This window comes from Adelges cooleyi, unplaced genomic scaffold, assembly GCF_023614345.1.
Source record: "Adelges cooleyi isolate 19-005CV unplaced genomic scaffold, UGA_ACOO_1.1 ACOO_flye_CR_arks_rails_tigmint_CR_PRNA_21, whole genome shotgun sequence".
NCBI lineage: Eukaryota > Metazoa > Arthropoda > Insecta > Hemiptera > Adelgidae > Adelges > Adelges cooleyi.
Genome location: NW_026095871.1, coordinates 13,535,417 through 13,558,620, shown reverse-complemented (window position 1 = coordinate 13,558,620; position 23,204 = coordinate 13,535,417). Strand labels below are relative to the sequence as shown.

The 23,204-nt window shown below is 30.0% G+C and overlaps 3 protein-coding genes across 6 annotated transcripts; 1 reads left to right on the top strand and 2 right to left on the bottom strand.

Annotated features, from left to right (window-relative positions):
- Nucleotides 1–2,052: 2,052 nt before the first annotated feature.
- On the bottom strand, nucleotides 2,053–9,360 carry LOC126834297 (ribose-phosphate pyrophosphokinase 1). Of its 3 annotated transcripts, none has more exons than XM_050566109.1 (7): nucleotides 9,088–9,360; nucleotides 7,549–7,732; nucleotides 4,750–4,782; nucleotides 3,780–4,003; nucleotides 3,524–3,697; nucleotides 3,297–3,456; nucleotides 2,053–3,209 (listed from the first exon to the last, which is right to left on the bottom strand). In XM_050566109.1, the coding sequence occupies exons 1-7, from the start codon at nucleotides 9,327–9,329 to the stop codon at nucleotides 3,117–3,119; spliced, it is 1,110 nt and encodes a 369-aa protein (XP_050422066.1). In that variant the 5' UTR covers nucleotides 9,330–9,360; the 3' UTR covers nucleotides 2,053–3,116. The 3 variants fall into 3 exon arrangements, with proteins under 3 accessions (XP_050422066.1, XP_050422065.1, XP_050422067.1); XM_050566108.1 differs by lacking the exon at nucleotides 4,750–4,782 and adding an exon at nucleotides 6,235–6,306 and having other exon boundaries at nucleotides 2,054–3,209; nucleotides 9,088–9,359; XM_050566110.1 differs by lacking the exon at nucleotides 4,750–4,782 and having other exon boundaries at nucleotides 2,055–3,209; nucleotides 9,088–9,357.
- Nucleotides 9,361–14,100: 4,740 nt separating this feature from the next.
- On the top strand, nucleotides 14,101–17,100 carry LOC126834357 (E3 ubiquitin-protein ligase rnf168-like). 2 transcript variants are annotated; one of them, XM_050566219.1, is made up of 9 exons: nucleotides 14,101–14,304; nucleotides 14,387–14,711; nucleotides 14,810–14,949; nucleotides 15,412–15,504; nucleotides 15,590–15,664; nucleotides 15,730–15,798; nucleotides 16,276–16,315; nucleotides 16,374–16,454; nucleotides 16,519–17,100. In XM_050566219.1, the coding sequence occupies exons 1-9, from the start codon at nucleotides 14,296–14,298 to the stop codon at nucleotides 16,845–16,847; spliced, it is 1,161 nt and encodes a 386-aa protein (XP_050422176.1). In that variant the 5' UTR covers nucleotides 14,101–14,295; the 3' UTR covers nucleotides 16,848–17,100. The 2 variants fall into 2 exon arrangements, with proteins under 2 accessions (XP_050422176.1, XP_050422177.1); XM_050566220.1 differs by having other exon boundaries at nucleotides 14,103–14,304; nucleotides 14,405–14,711.
- A 434-nt stretch (nucleotides 17,101–17,534) lies between these two features.
- Nucleotides 17,535–22,831, bottom strand: LOC126834356 (FAS-associated factor 1). Its single transcript, XM_050566217.1, has 14 exons — nucleotides 22,511–22,831; nucleotides 22,363–22,431; nucleotides 22,085–22,298; nucleotides 21,329–21,512; nucleotides 20,923–21,220; nucleotides 20,613–20,805; nucleotides 20,017–20,162; nucleotides 19,692–19,846; nucleotides 19,488–19,624; nucleotides 19,252–19,414; nucleotides 19,095–19,191; nucleotides 18,907–19,038; nucleotides 17,830–17,907; nucleotides 17,535–17,757 (listed from the first exon to the last, which is right to left on the bottom strand). Exons 1-14 carry the CDS (start codon nucleotides 22,553–22,555, stop codon nucleotides 17,677–17,679), a joined length of 1,992 nt encoding a protein of 663 aa, XP_050422174.1. The 5' UTR covers nucleotides 22,556–22,831; the 3' UTR covers nucleotides 17,535–17,676.
- Nucleotides 22,832–23,204: the final 373 nt, after the last annotated feature.

The following is a 23,204-nucleotide window of genomic DNA, read 5'->3' as shown; positions in this document are numbered from 1 at the left end:
GAAGCATTTAATTTATGTTATTTTAAAATGGGTACTGTAAAATTACGAAATACCTATTTACCATTTTTTTAAAAAATTTTTCAGAGCTCTATCAAACCATAAAACATTTAAGTTCTATCAAGTTTTGTTTAACATTAACATTTAAGTTTTAAATGGTAACGTACATATTTAGTTTACTTTTTTTAATTATGAATAATTTGCTGACATTTTTTACTGTCGAGATAACCAGTTTTGGACAGTTATTTTAAAAGTTATTTAATTTCAAAATTTAAGACGGGAAAAAGGTGGCGTGCAGTATTTTTTTTTTGATCTGCGCACATTAGTCAATCGCACTCTATCGCACGGTCCTAAATTTTAAACTTAATTAACATAACAAAAACTGGTTATCGACCAATTATTCTTAATCGAAACTAAGTATATAATATTATAGAGTATACTTATATTTAAAAATTGATAGAGCTCTGGAAAAAAATTTAAAAAAGGTTGAAATTTGAATATTTTCAAATATTGTAGAACAACTTCAACTCGGCGTCTTCAAAAAGAAAAACTACGAAATTGCAATTATTTTATGAGAAAATATGTACTCAGCGAGTGAGTTTTGATTGATATTGTGTAACACTTAATCTAACCCAACACCCAAAAAAAAAAAATGAAACTTTTTGCGCTATTGTTAATCGACAATCGAGATAATTTGGAACTAAGAGAAATTAAACGAGAACGTTGTATCTGCATTTATTAAGGGGTTTCGTATAGGCAATTTTATTCAAAGTTCGAATACGCAGTATAAAGTTTACTATGTTTAACATTATTAAAACAATACCATTTTAGCACTACTTAACAAAAATCTATCTTATACTTGTAAACATTTTATTTATGATATCAAACGATTTTTTATTAAAACAAAAAATGGTTAAATTAAAAACTTAAATAAATGTTTATTTTTCTACTCGAATACTTTATTAATTAGGTGCATATTTTTTTTTTAGAGATTTTTCTTGTAATCAAACCGAACACCACGAAAATACTATCATTCAGTGGCGCAAATAAAAAAAAAAATTCACTTTTAAAAACATTCTAAATAAATATATATATTTTTAATCGCGAATAAAGTTATTCAGAATGAAAAATTATTCTTAATTCAGCGAACAACGGATTATTCTTAACTTTTTGTTTTTCATTCATTATTCTTAACGTTTTTGCACAACTCTAATGAGATTCAAAAGACACATAACAACAATAATCAATCGTCTATCCAGTTTTACCTGTAAGTAAATATTTACATTTACCCAGTTCGGGCATGTCAGATTATTATTTTGATTTAGTGAAACATTATTACCATTACAGCGGCTGGTTGCTATTTGCGATCGTAAAACCGACTAAAGTTTTGCTTATTTAAACTTATGTAATGAAATAAATAAAATGAAAAATACTCTAACCAGTAGCTGAAAAATAATTGAAGTTCAATCAATAACGCATTATTCGTTTTTACTAACTTCAAACCAAATTATTTAGAAAAATTAAACTTGTACTTTACGTTATTCAAATAAATTTGTTTACAAGTGATCTATTTGTTGATATCACGTTATTATCCTTTGGTTTTTATGAATTTTTAATTTCAATTTGTTTACAATTTTACTACCAACTGACACGAGAAGCCGTTAGCATGTATAAAGAAATGCCTATTGGTTTCTCAAGTGGATACCAATTACCATGAACGTTCAAGAGACAGATCGAAACCTAGCGATCAGATATTATTATTATTATTGATCTAGAGACCTGACCTTAATGTTGGTATAATAACGTTGCAGATTTTAACCTGACGGCAATGGCTATCCGTTGTGGCAAACCTTGTAAGTACAAACAGTCGTTAAAATAGGAATTTTATTTCAACAATTGAACACAACTAGCTTAGATTAAATATGCCAAGTAAATTTCTATATTAAAATAATCACTTTTAATTTGGACAATTAATCATTAATAATAAAAATAATAATATAAATACAATAATTGTATAGTAATTTATAACAAAAATGATGAATTTTTAAAAGTAATTGTAACAAAAAATATTTCTTCAACGCAACGTAAAACAAATGGTAGTATTATAAAAAAAATAATTATTTCTCAAATCATATTGACTACCTCAGCAAAAAAAGACTTAACTTGATTTTTTCAATTTGGAGTTGATAACAAAAACAAAGTCATATTTTTTCTTTACTCCGACGAAAAAAGCGTTTAAAAAAAAAAAAAAAAGAGTATAACAATTTGAATAAGAATTCAAAATTGATACGGTTTTTGCTCTCCTCAAGTTTCAAAAATCAAGTTACGATTTTATTTGCTGCAGCAGTTTGTTGCAAATAGAAAAATTAAATGTTTTGTTTTAAAATTTGTATATTTTAACAACTACTTAAAACAATCAATAACTATTTGAGTGCAGTGAACAAGTTGTAAATGAATAAAAGAAATAGTTAATTCTTGATCATTTTTATAATGCGTCAAAGAAAAAAAACAAAGTCTGGTAATCCCCTCTAAATACTTATGAATATTTTGTATAATTATGACTTTTTTTTTTTCAATTGAAAAAATGCAAATAATGAAAAACAAAACATCATATTGGGTCTGTTCACAATTTCAATTTTTCAACAATATTTTTAATAAGAGAATAATTTAATTCAGTGAGATCTTTCGTACATATTCTTAAACAATTCTAAAAAAAAAAAAAAAAATAGTAGTTGTACATAAGCCTAATTAATAACAAGCCCCTCGAACAGGCTTGTAATGAAAAATAGGTATCATTTTTTTTTCAACAATTACTTATTTATGTTAATGTCTATTACACATATATATATAATTTTGACAAAAGGCAACTTTAGTTTGTTTTGAATGGAAAATTATTGATTCAATTTGAATTAAACAATCATTTCCCTTACTTGTATGTCAGTGAAACTGATATTAATTAACGTAAAAAGACACAAGTTTTTTTATACATTTTTTTTTTTAAATTGTTATATTTTAATAAATATATTTTATTTATTGAGCATATTATATATTAGATTAACATAATAACCTATTTTTATCAAAAAAAAATTAGCCATAGTTCACAGGTACTCGCAGCGTTATTAGTAAGGCACGTTTGAGAACAAATACGAAACCGATTCGCCGTTGTGTGTCCGCCGCACAGCTTCAGCAAACATCATCGACACATCTATACACTGTCAACATAGAAATTTAACATTAACACGTTTAGAGAAAAAAATTTAATGACACTCGCGAAATATTTTAGGTATATATGTACTTACACGAATTTTTGGACATTCTTTCATGTGACCGTCCTGCGGAATGGTGTTGGTAACTACGACGGCTTCAAAACAAGCGCTATTTATACGAGATATCGCAGGCCCAGAGAATATGCCGTGTGTTAATATAGCGTACACTTTAGTAGCGCCCGCTTCAGTCAGTCTGGAAAAGAATTAAATATTCTAATAAAAACGAGGAAACCATATATAAAACGTCAATTAATTTTTACTTTTCCGCAGCATGACATATTGTACCACACGTGTCAGCCATGTCGTCGACCAATATAGCGATACGCTCTTTGACATCACCAACCAGTACCATGGAAGCTACTTCATTGGCCTTCTTACGTTCCTTGTGGATAAGAGCAAACTCGACGTTTAATCGATCGGCAATCGAAGTTACCCTGCGCGAGACGTATTTATTACACAATAAAAATACATGAGATATATAACAATAGGAAAAAAAAAAAAAAAAGTTAATAAAACCTTTTGGCTCCACCCGCATCTGGCGACACTATTATGCTATTTCTCCATTCGGATATATTCTCTTTGATCCATTTCAGTACTGCGGGTTCAGCAAACAAATTATCGACGGGTATGTCAAAGAAACCTTGGATTTGAGAAGCGTGGAGATCCATGGTGATGATATGATCGGCACCGGCCACAGACAGCATATTAGCGACGAGTTTGGCCGAAATCGGTGCTCTGCTCTAAATAGCGAAACAGGAACGTTTTATTTAAATATATCTTACAAGTAAATTCTCACCAAGGTATTATAATAATTATTAATAATGTTTTTCGACAATACAACTCATGAGTATATTATTTATTATTATTAACAAATATAGATCACTTAAACCAAAAGCCAGCCATTCACCAATAAGCATACCCTACAAAAAGTAGTATTAGTGTTTGTGTGTGGCTTAGTCAATCAGTGAATCGTAGGAAGTTTCGAGCGTTTTTTAATAAAAAAAAAAAAATTAAAAAATGTATATATCATAACAAAAATTTTTCGTAAGGTGTATTAAAATAAATGATATTATAATATTATTTCTATTTAATAAATAACAACTGCACTCAAATGTCCACTGATAAACCATCCACTCGAAATGAGCTTGTACAAAACATTTGACTATTTAGTGGTTATCTACATTAAGTAGTAGTGGCATGCACATCAGCACATATATTCAGTATAAATTTGTTTTATAGATTTAATAGCATGTTTTAGTGTTTTGATTTAAATATAGTATACCAAAGTATTTCTAGACAAGTAAAACGTGTTAGATATTAGGTACTTAGAATATCCGCTATAGACAATTACGAACCATGAAGATTTATAGACATTGAAGTTATCAATATATCATGCAAATTTAGTTAACTGTTATAGGGGGTAGGGGGGGGGGGTTTCAATAGTTCAAGGTAGCAACTCCTAAGAAAAAAATTATTTATTTAGCACCTGACTGCCGACCACAAATTCTCGAAATAATTCCTGTAAAAATAAAGCAAACAAAAAAATTTAAATGAATCCAAATTGCATTTATGGCGTTTTAGAAACACGTTTTAACATTTACACAATAAGGTACACTAAATTTTCATTAAAAAAAACAAAAAAAAAAAAAACAAACAAATTTAATTGTCAATATGCAATGTCTATTTTATTTTATCTATTTTTTATTTGACAACAAAAACAAATGTATTATTTACAATGTTTTATTTACTTTTAAATTAGATATTATGTTTTTGTTTGGTTAACTTTACAATGGGTTATAATATTACAATTGAAATAATAAAAAATATTTAACATTTGTTCGAAGTACCAAAATTTATAATCTTGTTATTGTTGTTCATTTGTACATCAACAATAATAATGGGAGTAAATAAAATACAAACTAATGTTTGGCAAGAACAGAATCACGCAAACAATATAAGTCAAAAACAATTAAGTTGAGAAAATATTCAAAATCTATCGTAAGTTATACAAGTAATTCTTCTAACATACCTTGATAATACTTTTAGGTTTATAATACATATACGTGAGCAAATTGAGAGCCGAGATCTGGCGCAAGGTTTTGCAGAGGAATTGAATTAGTAATGATATGTTATTAAAATTATGAAAACACAAGAAAGAAGTCAAAATCGTTAGTCATGTGAATCAAAAAATTATAGAAAAGCTGTAACAATTATTGTCAGTCATTAATTTCTGTAGCCAAAGGTCAAATAGAGATAACTTCCAAATTAAATTAGTTTATTCGCCGATAAATCTTAATTTGAAATCCTTCTCTCCACTAAAAAAAAAGTTTTAAAAACAAACATTGTGTGGCCCTGTCCCATTTATCCTACCCTTAGCCTGGCACTGTGTGTGGTCACACTAGATATTATAGCACCTTGGCAGTTATTTTCTACGTGTAACACCAATATAGGTTAAGCCACATTAAAAAAAGTGTTAAACAGACTCATCAACCTTGTCAATGAAGCATTACAAATTAAACACGAGCTGCTACTTTTGGCACAGCACCAGCTGAAGTTGTTTTTTGTTCAAAAACGAATTATAAGCCATAACGTACTAACAACTAGAGTACAATATTTTGTTACGTGTACACAACAATGAACGTTCAACATATTATATGGTTATTGTAATGTTATTTAGATTTTACAAAAGTGTGCTGGACATCTCACGTATAGTACACATTGTGGATTTGTTTAACGAGATTAAAGCGTGGGCGGCTGTTGAAAGTGACGCAGTGAGAATAACATTATGTTATATTCAAATAGAAATAATAGTTAACTTTTAACACAAAAATTAAAACGAACAAACACATGAATAATAATTTGAATAAATAATATCCCCAAAAATGATTTAATAGAAATATATTTGTATACATATTTTAGTTAATGAAGTGCCCAGATAATTAAATAATTTTTCATTGAATAAAAACTATACCCGAAACTTCCATTCATTGCACTTGACTGTTGCCCTTGATATAATATTGTCTTTCTCGGGTATGTCGCCATTCTTTTGTTTACATCATAAACAGCGAAAAACAATATCATTAAATGACATCTTCGGAATTATCAAATAAGCATCAAATGTTGTTTATTTTTTTAATACTTAAATATAATACCTGTATGATTAAACGCAAGTACGAAAACTTGAAATGGCTTGAAAGAAATATACAGAGCGGGGGAAAAAAGCAAACATTATGTTAATGTAGTTAATTAGATTTATAGATTCAAAAATTAATATAGGTATGTATTTACAATGATATACATATCGCCGCCCCGGTAAAACAATGACACCAACTGCAAAATTAGGTATAAATTAACTAAATGCTTCAATGTGTTTAGATAAAGCGAACGCTTTAGGTAGATAAACGACATAACTGTAATGCGTAACTTGCAGTTGTGTCATTGTTCTACTGGGGCGGCAATTTATATATTTTTTTTTCGTGGTTAGCTATTATTTTTTTGTGTTTTGATTATTTTACACAAAGAAATTGATTTTGTACGTACCTATACAATTTGTTTAACCAATATATCATTGATAGGTGTTTGTAACCAGTCAAGTGATCAATGCCGAGTTAAGAAAACATAACAAACAATTTATATCTATAGGGTATTATTTTTTAAAACAACTATGATTTATTGAAGTTGACATCACAAAAAGTATTTTGTGAAAGTTTAATAAAAAAATGGATGATTACTTGTTTTGCAATGACCATAAATATTTTTAAAATCTATTCGACTGATTGTATACAAATTTTGTAAGCTACAATAAAGTATTACAGGCAAAAAAAGATCTTTTAATTATCGAGAATAATGTTTACAAGTGTATAATAATGCAATCGAATTTTGTAGATTTTTGCTTTTTTAACCCTACATGATTTTTTGAAATTCAATTATAAAAGGTTATAAATCATATGTTTTGTTATCTATATCAAAAAACTTTAAAATTTCAATATTTACTAATTGGATTCAGTTGGTAATGTCTGCCATCAAAGTTTTTAAGAAGAATTGTAAAAATGTTAAATATTTAATGAATCTTTTAAATACTGTCGACAAACGATTATTATATTTGTACATTCAAATTATAATAAAAAAGTATTTAGATAGTAATTAGTATCTGTTAGCAAAATGTATTTAACAAGTACCGCGATGTTTAAGATTTCAAGTCAACCGAGCCAAGTAAATAGGTAAATTATAAATAATGAAAAACAATTATAAACGCCTACGAAAAATTGCAAGTGAGAAATCTTACCTTATCTTTTTTATCTTGCCTGGCGTACGGAAAACACGGAATAACAGCCGTTACGCGAGATGCCGATGCTATTTTACAAGCATTTATCATAATTAACAATTCCATTAAATTATCGTTGACTTCTCCGCTTCCACTTTGTATAATATAAACATCTTCCCCTCTGACCGATTCACCAATTTCAACACTAAAATGTAATAAAAATAAATATAAATTAAGTATGAATTTCTCGCAAACGTTTTTCACTGAAATATAGTCTTAAACACTATAATAAATTTACCCACCTAGATTCAAATATTAGCAATATTTTGTGCACTTTTTCAAGTATTGAGCATATTTTATTTATTATTGATAATGATATTAATTACAGTTAAAATATTATCAGTTATAATTCTGCAATAGTGCGACAATCTTTTTTTTTTTTTTATCTAAATTTCAGTAATTATAATAAATGTAAAATGTTAAATGCAGTGTGACCTCTAATTTTATTAGTTTAATCAATCCTTCTTCTTTATTTTAATACTACAAATTTTCCTCCAATCTACAAAAATTTCATTAAAATTAACGACTCACTTTCAAACATGGGCTAACTGATGATATTAAGCCGACATGTTAATAGACCCATACTTTATTATACTCTGACCCACAAGCTAACAGACTTGCGCAGACAAAAGTAAACAGGCCAGACTATTGTAAATTAATTAGAACATTTTTGTATTCTATCATTAACGTCTTACAGAAAAATGTAAATAAAAATAACTCGAGTGAACAAAAACATTTCAATATTTTTAAGCCAGTATTCATTTCAGGATTTTCAAAGATATTATCATGTGGGTGGAAATATTTCCATTTGACATAAACTTTAGGTACTAAGAACTGATCACAATAAAAAAAAAAAAAACACACGAGAAAACGACACGATAATATTTGTATCGTCAAAATGTTATGTGTCGTTGATGGTTTCGTGGGAACAGCCGTATTGATCAAGACATAAGAGCACCGCCGACTAGGAGACGCAAATAATAGCATCTAGCGTTCAAAAAATATATATTAATACAGAGAAAACGGCAGTCTAAACTAAAACATGTACAAAAAAAATCGAAATTCTAATCATCTCGATTTTCTGTGGCGACGGCCGTCGCGAAATCCGGATGAGAGCCCACGTGGTGTTGCACGTCGGTCGGCGGTAAAACCTTATTTTCCTAACCTAAATAACGCGCGGTATTGTGCAGAGGCAAAAAATATAATAAAAAAACCAGCATAGTACGGAAGTTGGTTTTTTCGTGCAAATCAGAAGAAATTCGTTAAGCCGCCGGCGATATCCGCGTTGGATATTGCCAGCCGCCGCTTGATCGATAACGTACGTACGTTACTACGAAACGTAACAGCCTAAAAATGGCGGATTCGCGGTTTTTAATCGATTTATATGTGCGTCGGTCCGAACGGCGACGATCGTCGTCGTCGTCGTCGTGCCGATAACATTGTAATTAATGGTACATTTCAATTTATGTTGTGCACTGCGTAGCGCCAGCGAGGTCTCACCATGTTTCCAGGTTGCTGAACTTTTTGGTGACTACTTTGCCGACGTCTATGCCCAACCGGTCGACGATCCTTTGCGCCAAATCCGGATGCGACGTGCCGCTGAATACCTTGATGTTGGGCATTCTCGTGCTGTGGACGTTCGTGGGCGGCCCGACCAAATTGGATTTCACTAGACACCTGGCGCGAATACACTCGGCTGATAACAAAGGCATACTACCGCGTCCGCGGCGTTCATCGTCCATCGACTACACGAGCTCAATCGCGGACCTCCTCCCTCGCGCGTTCCCCGCCGACCTGGTGGGACGTGCGGCGGCGCGTCGGGCGGTCGCCCCCGCCGTACTGTTATCCCTGTACGGTCGGCGCGGCGTCCCGGGTACAGGGTAACCACTTGTCCCCACGCACGCAACGCGAACGTCATAGGAATACAATATAAATATTTATATTTGTGTACTTTCTATTCACAGTAACGTAATTACAATGCGGTTGACTACGCCGTCATTTTTGTTGTATGACACGCTAGACAACAGAATATAATGCGTTCTAAGTTCGTGGTACAGAGCGTACTTTGATAACGAGTGTCGCATAACAGCTGAGATGAGTAAGCCACGGCAAAGTGCGCATAATACGGATAAACACCTTCGGTACAAATGTGTCGATATCGTCCAGTTGCAAATGTCAAAATATATTGATATTTGATAATATATAATGTATAAACTTCTAACTATTAATATTTTCAATTTTGATACATCCGTATAGTTCTTCTATTCCTAACAATATAATTATATCGATATCGGTACTATATCATCGTGCTGTAATTACTAAATACCAAAATGTATCGTTAATTTAAGTCAATAGTTATCGATATTTCAACATATCGATACATTTGACCCATCCTAAGCGCATAAAATATTAAAAGATGACAGTGTCAGCTGCTGTCGAGTATAATCTAAAATTATTATATTCAGATCCGTAATTGTTTTTTTTTTTTTTGTGTTATTATCTCTATTTTGTTTATGACACTGCCACAGAAGAGTCACGTGCAATGCAAATTGAAACGTACGCCCTTTTGACGTGCTGCGTTTTTGTGTAATTAATACTATTCACTATTCACTACATGTTCATTTTTATCAGTATCCGTGGACCGACACAGTGTTGCTACAGCGTACTATGAGCACTTACTAAATGTCATTATTTTTATTTCTGTAAAATGAACATCTTCATCTACATCTTCTATTATGTAGTCTGTGCTATCGGTATTTTATATTGTAAATCACACAGTGGCATATTTGTGGGTCAAGCGGCAAGCCTCTACTTTAGCTTTTGTACATTTTTTTTTTTTGTAAAACAGGACTTAAAAATGTCTATGGCACAAAAACTAAAATTATCAAATGTCATGATTCTTTACTGTTTGCTTAGCGGGACAGACCCCGGGGGCCGGGACTTCTTAAAATTACTAATTTTGTCCATGATATTTGATTTACCACGATATTGGTAGTAAATAGTGAATACAATTTTATTACAAATTGTGAATTATTATCGTTGGTTATACGTGGTAATTTACGTACATAAATTAGAAGTGGGACTTTTATAATCTAGATTTACAAAAGAACAATAGATGTTATAATACTAATTTTAAGTCTTGAAACAGTGCGATTTTAATAAACAAATTTCAAATTTCTAAAAAGTAATCTAGTACAAAAATACTAAACGAGCAAATTGATGAAATTCGAGCTAAGATTTTCCTCGTTCAGTTTTAACTTTTTAACAATTGTTCCAGTAAATGTTTTTAATTAAAATATATCTTCTGTAGAGTACAATCAAAGGAATGTCTATTACATTATACATATATCGATTTCTAATAGTAATATACGATTGTTTATTGGCTATTGCAAAATAAAACATTTGTAAATCATTCAACTATTATTTTTTTATTGTTCAGTTTAACATACTATTATGTTTTGACTTTTGTCAATATAATATTTGACTTTTGAGTATAAAGGAATAAGTTCATTTTAATGTTCAAATAAATATATTTAAGATCACTTTGCGACGTTTTCTGTGTATTATACTGAATTTAAGTTATATTTATCTTCCACAGGTTAATAGCGTAGAATTTACTGAGATAATATCATTAATCATAACAAAACTTCTGGAAACCATCCAAACTGCCAAATATATTATTTTCTTTCTAATTCTGTGGTGGGCAAATAGCTATAATAATAACAAAACTTTGAAACCAACTGTTTAACCTTGACATAATATACTCACTTACAGATTAATACAAATTTAAAAGAGAACAACGCTTTAAAGTTTTAATAATTTCACCACAACCATAAAATAATTTAACAAATTTAATTATATTTTATAAATTATAATATACAGTTCTTCATTGAAATATGTGTGTAATATTTCATTTTGCAATAATAAATCTGTACTGCAAGGTTTTGCTTGTAAGTAGACTATAGTAATAGTAATACCTAATAGATACATTTTTTAAACAATTATATCTAAAATGAATACGCCACAATCATTTACGCAGAATTCTGAACGTATTTATCATTCGCAAAACATAATTATTATTTATTGTCTTGCTACGGAATTATAATTTTCAAATACATAGTCTTAAAATTATATATATATATATACATTTACATACACACCTGTTCACAAAGATATGTCATATGAAATTACTTTTGTTCTAGAGAATATTTTTAAGATTTTTTTTTAAAATAATTTTTACTCATTTGTGCTATAAACACTACGGTTTTTATTGCTTTTACTGTTTAATTTTTTTTTTTTTTTTTAACTAAGAGCCATTTTATTAAGAATAATTTGTTGAAAATGTTGACTGGTTCATAACCAGTTTTAGATAATTACTTTTTAAGTTGGTAATGGTTAAAATTTAAGACGGGATGTGGAGTGTGGTCAGGGCCAATGTTATGAAATATTGATGGGGGTGGGGGTTGAGATCAAGTATTTGCCGACTGGAAAAATGTTGAATTGTAATTACAATTTATTACAATTAATATGCTAAATACAAAAAAATCCTGGTTTTATTATACGATAGTGGTGCACTTAAATACCTTGAACAAAAGATTAAAATTAAATAACTATTATAAAAAAAAAAATGGAATAAAGCAACATTTTGAACCGTTCTATGGCACAGTTATACGATTCGTTGCCTGTATATTTTATAGGACTATTTAAATTTCTAAAAATATAAGTCGTGTTCAAACCTATCAAACAGTGTCCGTCAATTACTCAAAAATCAATACACCGTCGAATAGATAACAATATAAGATGTATATGAATAACATTCTATAATTATAGATATTTAGTTTCTTGCATGGCTATTTTTCGACGATGCCTGCCATCCATTGAATGTAATAATAATAATGCCACAGAATAGATTAAAGCAGAAGGTGGTCAGTGGTCACTTAACAATGTAAACAAAAAAGTGTATATCTGCGCGCATTACTCTACCGCACTCCACCTCCCATCCTAGACTTTAAACTTAAATAACTTTAAAAGTAATTATCCAAAATCGGTTTTCGGCAAGTCAAAATTCTCAGTGAATTATTCTTAACAAAAATGCAACATACAAAATAAAAACGTAAAATACTTAACAGCAATAACAACAACCGCCGTGGTGTTTATAGCGCAAATGAGTATAAATTAATTTAAAAAATACTCGTTACAAGTTATTTCATGTGTTATATCTTTGTGAAACACTCAAAAAAATAATCACAAAAATACAAGAAAAATCACATCTGTTACGCACATCATACATGTGTTCATTAGCATTCATAAAATATAATAATGCATTTTGTAAAATCAATGGGCATATCGCAGATAAAATGTTTGATGTGGGTATACTATCAAGTAAAAAATTAATATTAAACATGTTGAAATACCGCGAATACGTATGCACTATTCAAGTAATTCACATCATTGAAACTTTTTTTAAGCAAGAATAGGTTAAAAATTCTAGTTTTTAATCATAGTCTATTTTCAGTCAACAAAATTATATTTTAAACACAGATATATAATAAACTTGATTGCTAATTAGTGATTAGAATGGAAGTCAACGTCTGCCATTTTTGTGGGATTTATGTGTGTATCAAATAATATATTATGTTATATATCTGTGATTCTGTGTTATCAACTTAAAAGTTAACTTATAATTTGTATAAACATATTTTCATATATACCTATGTATATATTTGTCATTCCTATTTCTACTCGTTCTTTTAACATTAATTCATCGATTTATAAATAAAACCATGTACCTATATAGGTATACACAGTACAGATTAGATTATAGGTTTTGAATTTTGTGCATGGTGAAATATACAGGTTATTGCACATTGTCCCGAATCACTGAACTCAATTTATGGAACGCGTATTGCCTATAGCCGGCTGCTTATGAAAATGTCCCCGGGATTGGAGGCTACCATTTTGTGTATTTTTATTGTTTTATCCATGATGTTTATTGTTTTTTCTATGATTTATCATATATATAAATATACGACGGTGTTATCACAGAATAGATAAAATGACGTATAATTTTTACTTTCTATAAAAATGTACACAAAATGGCTGCCTCCTAGGTGGGGTCATTTTTCAATCTGAATACGCGTTCCACATATTGAGTCCAGTGCCTCGAATTGTTATCTTCAGAAATAAAATGACAGAGAAACGGGATAACAATTTTACTATATATTTTTAATATTACTATATATTTTACCGTATACTTATAGTATACTTGATTTTGATTGGCCGCCCGTTATGCTGTACATATTTGATTTTATCATCGAATATTTGATGAAAAATGGGCTAAATGTGCAACAACCTTGTATATTTCAATTATGGTTTTGTGCAGCCGATGTGCCTTGTGCGCGGCCGACAAAGTAACGAGTTTTATAATATTTCAAAATTCCAGTGCCACCTCTGCTACGGTATGACTGATAAAATTCGACCGTTGGCCACACTCGACCGCTGGCTTTGTCCGTTACAGAATACGGTTTATTTCCCGCTGAATCGTTCACCGTCTTCGTCGTCCAGACCCAGACTCCAGAGATCTTTTCAGTTTGCACAGTTTCACTATGGGACGTGTTCACGAGACAGTAAACTGACGTTTAGCGTTGGAAAATACACTTGTTGATTTTGACTAATTAAGCACAGATCAATTTATTCTGTGATTAAAGTATGAGTTCGGTGAGTGTTTAAACCTAATGTTTTTGTATAAACTAATAGTTTATATATTAGCTATACACTTTTATAACCAATTTTTCATAAGAAAAAACAATGTATACAGAGAAAAAAAGAAGCTCTAAAAGAGTTGACGATAGAAGATGTATTTTGCATTGCGTGCCGATGTATTTACTTGCAACCAGTGACTATGCCTTGCAATCATACACTGTGCCTGGAATGTTTCAAGAGTATGGTCAACATAACTGCATATCAGTGTCCAACGTGTCGTCGGCGCATTAGCAACTGGCTTCGAAAATACAAGCATAATTGGAATGCGTTGGTCAATGAGAATTTATGGAAAGCTATAAACCAACAATTTCCAGAAGAAATAAAAAAAAGACTGAATGACGAGGATGACGGCCTTGAAGAACGTAAATAATATTATTGGTCTAAATTTTTATCTGAAAACTTGTTGTAAATAATATCATAATATAAGCACTTCTTAAACGGCATTATTTTCATCTTAAAGGTATTGTTAGCCAAGGTTACAATCGAATTTCAATAGAACCCGGTGTGATAGGCAGAGAATTTGAAGATATGAGAAAACAAATAGAAGAAGAACGACAAAAAATAGAGATTCAAAATTTAGAGTTGGCCAAAAAAATTCAAGTATGTAGTGATTAAAATTGTCATTTTTTTTCCAGAAATAAGCAACTTAAATTTAAAACTTATCATTTACACATTTAAATGCCAAAGCTAATATATGAAATAATTTCTTTAAAATATTTTCATTTGACTTTCTTTTTGACGATTTATTTTAAACATTGTTAAAAAAATAACTTAAAATAAAGAGCAATTAAAACAAATTGCAAGTTATACCTACATATCATTTTTTTCTTCTAACAGCTTTTTATTTTTCCCAAATTTTCAATTGCCTACCTTATCACTGTTAATAAAATGTTATAAATGTACATTTTAAGCCCTAATTAGTTGGAAGAATTAGAGTTTTGACTTTTTTAAATTTCACCTAGTATTTTATTTTAATATCAATTAACCAATTTTTGTATATAACCATAAAACATGTAAAACAAATATTTTAGTTTTAATTATGTTGCTTAAATTATTTTTAAGGAAGAGGAAGAAGCTAATTTGAGAGCGAGAAATGCCGAAAATGCCGAACTATCTCAAGTAGATCTAAGACTTGCAACAACTATGCAAAACGAAGTAATGCAAGATCGTATTTATTTAATAAATAATATTTGAAGTCAAATTTTGCAATGATTTTTAATATACTACATATTCTTTATAGATAGATGAACAAACTCATCAAGAACAACTATTAAATGAATTTGATATGCAGTATGCAGCTACAGTACAAAGCCAGGTAAAAATTGTAATTTTTTTTTAATTGTAATTGGTTATTTTCATGTTCTGTTATTATTTTTGTAGTTGTCATTAACTCTGGAGAAAGAAAAAACAATTAGAGCTCTGAATAAAAAGAAAATTGACAGTAGAGAGGTGAGTTGAAGTTTGAGTAAAAATTTTAGATCTTAATGTAATACTACTGTGTTATATTTCTCTTACGATTATGTTGGCATAGTTATTTCATATTTGTTTAAAATTAAAACTGTGCCTAGTCAAGTATTCATCTGTTTTAAATTCATAATAACTTTTACCAATTTAATCATTAAAGTAAGTAACTAGTAACAAATATAACCATAGGGAGTAATTGACCAGTACTGAGTACTGAGGATATCAGTTTGAAATCATCTTGTCTTTTTCAATAAAAAATGTGGTAGACTAGTTAAAAATCCAATCTCATTTTAAATAGAATTGAGAGAAATAATAATAATTTAATTTGATATAAACAGGTGTAAATGATAGTTAGATGCATTTTACTTTCAATAATAGTATCTAAAAAATAAATAACCGTTATTTTAATTTTATACGATAATAAATAATTAATAATATAATAAAAATTTCAATAATTTCCAGCCTGATCAAAACAAATCGGGTCCCTTAGACAAAATGTTCAGTAAGTAAATGATTGTTGTAATTGTGATTTCAATATTTATAAAAATAATTTATTTCAGGTAATTTAAAAACAAAAAAATCTGATGCATTCGAGCGTATTCAAAACAAAGAAAATATTTCGTCGTCTAGTAGTTCTTCAAGTATGTAGGCATTTTTTTCAGTAATTTTTTTTTGACAGTCATGTTAATATTTTTTAATGGTTAGGTTTTTACACGGATTCCTACTCAAGTTCGTCGACTACAGATTTGTCGATGGTAATAGAAGAAGAAGATACGTGTACTTGTGGACGTTTGTTAGGCAAGTTTGACAACAATGTACCACCTTGTAGATTTTGTTTTGCACAAATTACACAGATGGAGAAATTGTTAGCCCAACAAAATGAAGATTACTTAGTAGCTTTAGATCTTCAGAAAAAACTGGAGATGTCCAATTTCGAGTCATATAATCTTCGTAAACGTTCAAGTTCTACTCTAATGCCAAACCGTAAAAGCCAAAAGTTACTCAAAGGACAACAGACATTAAAGTTTATTTAAAAAGTGTATATTATGTCGGCATTTTTACATCTTGTATGATAATTTTTTTTGTGTTAAAAATGATCTTGGTATGAGTTGATTTTATCTATTTTTTTTTAACTTAGCTAAGATTTGCTTGTTTTCTTAAATTTTACTAAATATTTGTAACCAATTGTCAATTTTTTTTTCGTAATAATATGTAATAATACAGAAACAGTTTAAACTCAAATTCATTTGACATCTAATAAAATATAAAACAACTTACTTGACATGATACTATTGAAGACTTTTTTTTTTTAAAAAAGGTCTATTTACAAAAATTTTAAGTTTTACTTCTAAAATTATGTCTGCTTATACGAATTACCTACTTATCGAGTTATGAGGACACCACACCTTGGCCTCAGTTTATTTGTAAAACTTGTCTTCTGTTCTATGTAGATTAACATTTTAAATTTTATTATACACTGCTGGATGTAGAGGTTTTTTGCTCTATTTAATTAGTTTAACCAAACCTCGTGTAAATTAAACAACCAACAAACCAGGTACATTGTTTATTTTTTCTTTTTGTGTCACCAAAATTATCCTGCCAAAATTTAAAATGTTCTGTACATATTATATAATATTAACTATTAAGTGTGGCGCCCTCAAGTAATTTTGATTGTTATCCCATTTAATTGATAATAGTTTATTAAAAATGTATAGAGTAGCTTAAAAGCATTAAAATTATATATTCTTTAATAATAATAAACAATCATCTAATATTTTAAATTAAATAATAATAATTAAAAAAACCATATGTAAGACAAATACATTTTTTTTATACAGATGTAAATTTTACAATAGAAGACAATTATCGTTCTTCAAGAATTAATGTCTCTTGCGGGTAAAGATTTAGTTCTTTCATTGTTTGTGCTGCATTTAATGTTGTTAACTAAATTATATTAACATAATACACACAATTATTATTTATAAATTAAAAAACATTTGAGGAGTTTTAACTTACATCTCTCCTCGGCCAGCTTGATATAACTTTGAATTCCTCTTGACTGAAGCCATTGACATAAAGATAATCAAATAAAACCTAAAAAATATACAAATTACACATAAGTATTAGTGTAAATATTTGTTGTCAATACTTCATAATTAAATATATAATTGATTTTAAAATGTTATAGTAAATTAGCAAATATTAGGGTGACGAGAATAACCTATTGACTTTCGAAAGGAAAATACTTAGAAAAATATATGGGCCTATATTAAACCCCAATACTGGTGTATACGAGCGAAGAAAAAACGCTGACTTAAACAGTCTGTTTAATACAGCCAATTTAAAAGATTTTCTAAGGTCGAAAAGGTTAGAGTGGGCTGGCCATGTTTGGCGTGCAGAGGGTGGACTGATAAGACAGGTACTCATCAACAAACCAAATAAAAAACGACCTGTAGGAAGGCCAAGACAACGGTGGTTGGACCGAGTTAAGGACGACCTGAAGAGATTACGCAATGGAGCAAGTATTGAGGATGCAGAGGATCGAGAAGTTTGGAGAGCTTTGGTAGAAGCTGCGAAGCGCCTAAATGGCGCGTAAAGCAAAAAAAAAAAAAAAAATATTAGCAAAATAAATCTATTAGTTTTTATACAATGGTGCAGGCGCGTGGCGAAGTAAGATAAGGCGGCAGTGCATCAACGCACGGTCGCAGGTTCGAATCTCGGCCACTGGCGGTTTGTTCCTCCGGGCGGGCAACTGTCTGGGGAAAACCGTCCACCTGCACCTCTCTCTGGGGCCAACTTGTTTGGTAGCGTTAGGTCGGCAGCCAGCTCTAAGCCCAAAAATGCCAAATCTAAACCGTCTAAGCCTCGATTGGCGGGAATAACGGACATTAAACGTATGAGCGAGTTTTCCATTTATCCAATGGTCCATTGAATAAATTAAATTATGACCATTGCAATATATTATATACAAATTGTAGCGCTCTTAAGATTTATTTACTTTAATTAAACAATTATATTTTGCTTAAGTGTTACCAATTTCATATATTTTACAATATAATAAATTGCAATATTAAAACTCTGCAATATTTATACCTGTAGGCTTTCTGTTGCCAAAAACCTCCTTTCCAAAAATTTCCCAAGTGGTAATCTAAACCTTATCTTGGCTACTTGATCGCCAGGTCCTGGTTCTGCTGGAAGAGAAGCTTCAATACGTTGTTTTATAGCCTGTTTGGAAAAAAAGGTAAAATTATATTTATTTAAATTATATTAAAATGCTATACTTGTTTTTCCGCAGCAACTTGTCTTTCTTGGTGTTCAATTTGAGATCTGATGGCTTCTTCTTCCATCTCCTGCATTTTTTTAGCTTCTTCTTTTGCTCTACATTAAAAAATTTTTCTTAATTTTATTGAACATAACATCACCAAATTTGTTACAAACCGATCTATAGCTAAAGACTGTTGGTAAGCTTCATCTTGTTCCACTTTAATCATTTCTCTCATATTTCGTTCCCCTTCTTCCTTGATTTCCACCTGTTGTTGCATAGCAAACATTTCTTGAGCATTTATAAGGCTCGACAACAATTCACTTATGTTGCAGTCACCTGCAATTCAATGACCATAATATATTAAATTGATTTGAAAAATATAATACAACAAAATGACAATATAGTATACCATTTATAACGGATAAAATTTCAGTGTTGGATCGATTACGTGTAATCAATACTAAAGCTGGTAATCTATTAACGTCAATAGCTCTCAATGTTACTTCAGCCATTTGACCAAGAGCTTGGGATGCAGATCTTAGTATTCTAAAAGAAAAAAATATTAGTATTTTAGATAATAAAAAAAAAAAAGAGTAATATTCATTAAACGTACCTATTCCTGTTAGATGTGTGTGTCATATCCCATCCCCATACAAGGAAATTCGCATTAAGATACTGAACAACGGATTCAAAACATAAGAGTTGTGTACAAAATACATTTGATAATACACTGCGATCATGGTGTAAATAAACAGCCAACAAGCGTTTCTAAAAAAAAAAGATTATTTTAACACATTTGCTGCAAATAACGCCAATTTAAATTTAAATTGGTGTCATCCGCAGTTTTTTATTTTTTTATATAAATTTTAAACATAAGTATCGATTTGCAATCTCAAGTACCAAAATAATAATTTTCAATTAAGTATAGAAATGCTTACATCTTTAGCCGGTTTAAAACATGCTATTTTAATAGCTTGGTCAAGTGTTCCTAAAAAGAAATCTGGTCTTACATCACCATAACGATTTTGAAATTCTTCAACAAACTGAATAGCTCCAGCGAGTTCATCATCAATGTCTTCAGATACTAAAAGTAAAAAAAAAGAATTTACATTTATTGTGATTGTCAGTAACAGCTTTTTTACAAGACTGTTTTTAATTATCATTATCTATGAAATAAAAATAAGCAAATAATAAGATTGATAACAAATACAAATATTATTTAAATTCATATTTTTTAAGTAATGTAGAAAATTTTAAATATTTAGACACTTGTAATACGACAAAAATATATTAAAATTCACTTTTACATAAATGTTTAGTTATTATTACTATTTATTAATAAGTCTAGTAAGTTATCAATTAAATAAATTGATAGTTGAAATCTATTTCTGAAATGTTTAAATGTACAGTTTACGTTTTCTCTTTAAATAACAATGGTTATACTTAGTCAAAGCGTAATAAATACATAATATGTATGCTTATGCCACTATTATTTTATGCACGATGTTATTCAAAATAAAGAATTATTGCTTACTTAATGGCCGTATTCTATTTGTTATTTCAGTATCCATAAACATAGCATCTTCATCATCATCATCATCAATGCCGCTTAAAGATTCTGCAGCATCTTCAAATGGATATTCTTCAGAAGATGAAGAAGATGTGGACGAAGAGGAAGTCGATGATGAAGGCATTGGAGAATCACTTGTTTCCATATCCACAACAGACTTATGTAAGAAAAAAATAAAACAACGCATTTATTAGTATAATCATAGATTATTACTCAACATGGTCGTTATAGTAACAAATACTATTTCAAATTAAATACATTATAATATACTTACATTTAATCTAGTATTGTAAGTTCTTCTAGTGTGTCGAGGAACAGAGTTTGATGGTTTCAGTTTGAAATCATGGACCGGATGATTTATATGAGATTCTTCCAAAGTCGTAGTAGGTGTCACAAAATGAGGCCACCCGATCCATTGTTGATTAATAATTGATAGTTTAGTCAAATCAGCTACACGCTCTTTAACTTCTTGGACTGTCTTATAAGATGGGAATGTAAGTTTATAAACTTTATATTGGCTTGTACTAGTGGCTTCCATTGTAATGTTTAAAGTGTACATCTTTTCTTTAGCTCTACGTACAAAAATTAAAACATAAGAATTCATAATAGGTAAAATTTAATTGAATGATTAAATCAATGATTTAATAATTTAGGATTGAATAATTCATAAAAAATACTACCTTCCATTACACTCTTGGCTTGAATCACCAATGCCAGTAGTTAAAGTTAGTTTAAATCTATCTGGCAAGTTAAATTTGGAGAGAATATCTTTATTTGAAGGGGAATGATTGTTCGGCCAACCACTAAAATTTTGTTGGCAGCATGGAATAGCACTTTCGGCATAAACTAATACTTTGATGTCATCTGAAAAAAAAGACGATAAATAATTATTTTTAGTGAACATTTTGTTGGCAAATTAATAGTTACAATAAAGGTTTAACAGGTATAATCTAATATAAAAAAAAGTATCATAATATTAATCAATAAATACAATGGAACATTTTTGTTTTGCAATTTTTATTATTACACATGCGGAAGTATGTAAATTTCAAATTTCAAGTAGCTATAACTTTTGAACTAGAGGAATCTGCCTAATTTTGACATAAGAAACGTAATCAGCATAAAAAAAAATACCAAAATATGAAAAAAAAAGGATGTCCAGTAAAAAAAAATGTATGCCAATACAACCGTATTTTGCACAAACCAAAAATATAAGGAAGATGAAAAATAAACATTAAAAAATATATATGGTTGTAAAAAATATGTTACTGGAACAAAATTTGTTTCATAGAATTAATTTCAGGACATGTGATTCTAAATAATAGATCAAACAAATATATATTCTATATTAATTATACAAAGTTCTTTGTTATCTTTTTTTAATGATATATACAAATAAGAACAATATTATTTATATTTGTTTTAATGATAATTACCAACAGTAGACCCATCATTGACTTTTAACGTTGTAATAATACGATTATTTTGTTCAATCTCTATGTTCAATACACGGCGATTCCCATTTGAAGTCGATGCTGTCATATCTATAAAATCGTCTGCAATTGTCACTGTAGGCACATCTGGCCGATAAGTATGACCTTCAGATGGCAAATGTTGAGTGTGCTGTGGTGTGACATGCTGGACAGCAGCCTGTAATAACATAGAGAATAATGAAAAGGGAACAAATTTGTGTTGCAGAATGTGTTACACATACCAATAGGTCCCAATTGCAGTTGGATAAATGCATGAGAGCTTCACCAACATTATCTATACCGGTAATGGCCTAATAAAAACAAAACGACGGCTGTGTAAAAATGAAAACGACCTTATAGATTCGTAACTATTGTTATCTCGATGTTTACCTGAAAATCGGCCACCATTCCGTTTTTGTCTTTATTTTCGTCCATTACTTTTTGTATACTTTGTCGTGATGGATAAAAATACGTTAATTAGACATGATCGAAAATCACAACTTTTTAATACTTTTCGTGGCTACAGTCCTAGTGAGTGGGTGAACAGGAGCACGTTGACAATTTATGTAATTATTTCTCATAAACTACGATTACGATTAAACGAAACACGGATCGCTCCAGGAACAAAAATAATCATTAGACACAAGTCACTACTATGACAATGCAGTGAGTTAACACAAATACACATACACACTGAACTGAACAACAGTAGCTGACAGCTGTTTTTCCATACGGGAATTACTGTGCGTACGAGGAAAAAGAATAACCAACAGCTGTGCGCAACTTACACAGTGTGGGAAGTCGACGGGAAATTGATAGGGTTTAATGTTTATCAATTTCCATAACAACAGTCAATAACATCACGGAATAACCAGAAGGGAAACCTAAGCCGGGACTGATAAGTGTCCGACATTTTGTTTTTGCGGATTACGCACAATTATCATGCTTTTTCCTCGAATTATCTATAGTCCATTTATTAAATGTTGCCAGACGTACGATAGTTCTCGTACGGGTACGGAATTTTCAAATCATCGTACGAGGTACGACCCGTACGAGAGAAGCGAGTTCTCGTACACGTAAAATA

Excerpts from the sequence above, each read along its gene's own strand:
- LOC126834297 (XM_050566108.1), bottom strand. The coding sequence starts at position 9,329 with ATGGACGATGAACGCCGCGGACGCGGTAGTATGCCTTTGTTATCAGCC. Across the intron at positions 6,307-7,548 it reads GGCAAGATAAAAAAGATAAG|AATGGCGACATACCCGAGAA; the intron begins GTAAGATTTCTC and ends TGTAAACAAAAG. Across the intron at positions 3,210-3,296 it reads AAGAATGTCCAAAAATTCGT|TGTATAGATGTGTCGATGAT; the intron begins GTAAGTACATAT and ends CTATGTTGACAG.
- LOC126834356 (XM_050566217.1), bottom strand. The coding sequence starts at position 22,555 with ATGGACGAAAATAAAGACAAAAACGGAATGGTGGCCGATTTTCAG. Across the intron at positions 22,432-22,510 it reads GAATGGTGGCCGATTTTCAG|GCCATTACCGGTATAGATAA; the intron begins GTAAACATCGAG and ends TGTTTTTATTAG. Across the intron at positions 22,299-22,362 it reads ACTGCAATTGGGACCTATTG|GCTGCTGTCCAGCATGTCAC; the intron begins GTATGTGTAACA and ends ATGTTATTACAG.
- LOC126834357 (XM_050566219.1), top strand. Across the intron at positions 14,712-14,809 it reads GGATGACGGCCTTGAAGAAC|GTATTGTTAGCCAAGGTTAC; the intron begins GTAAATAATATT and ends TTCATCTTAAAG. Across the intron at positions 15,799-16,275 it reads AGAAAATTGACAGTAGAGAG|CCTGATCAAAACAAATCGGG; the intron begins GTGAGTTGAAGT and ends AATAATTTCCAG.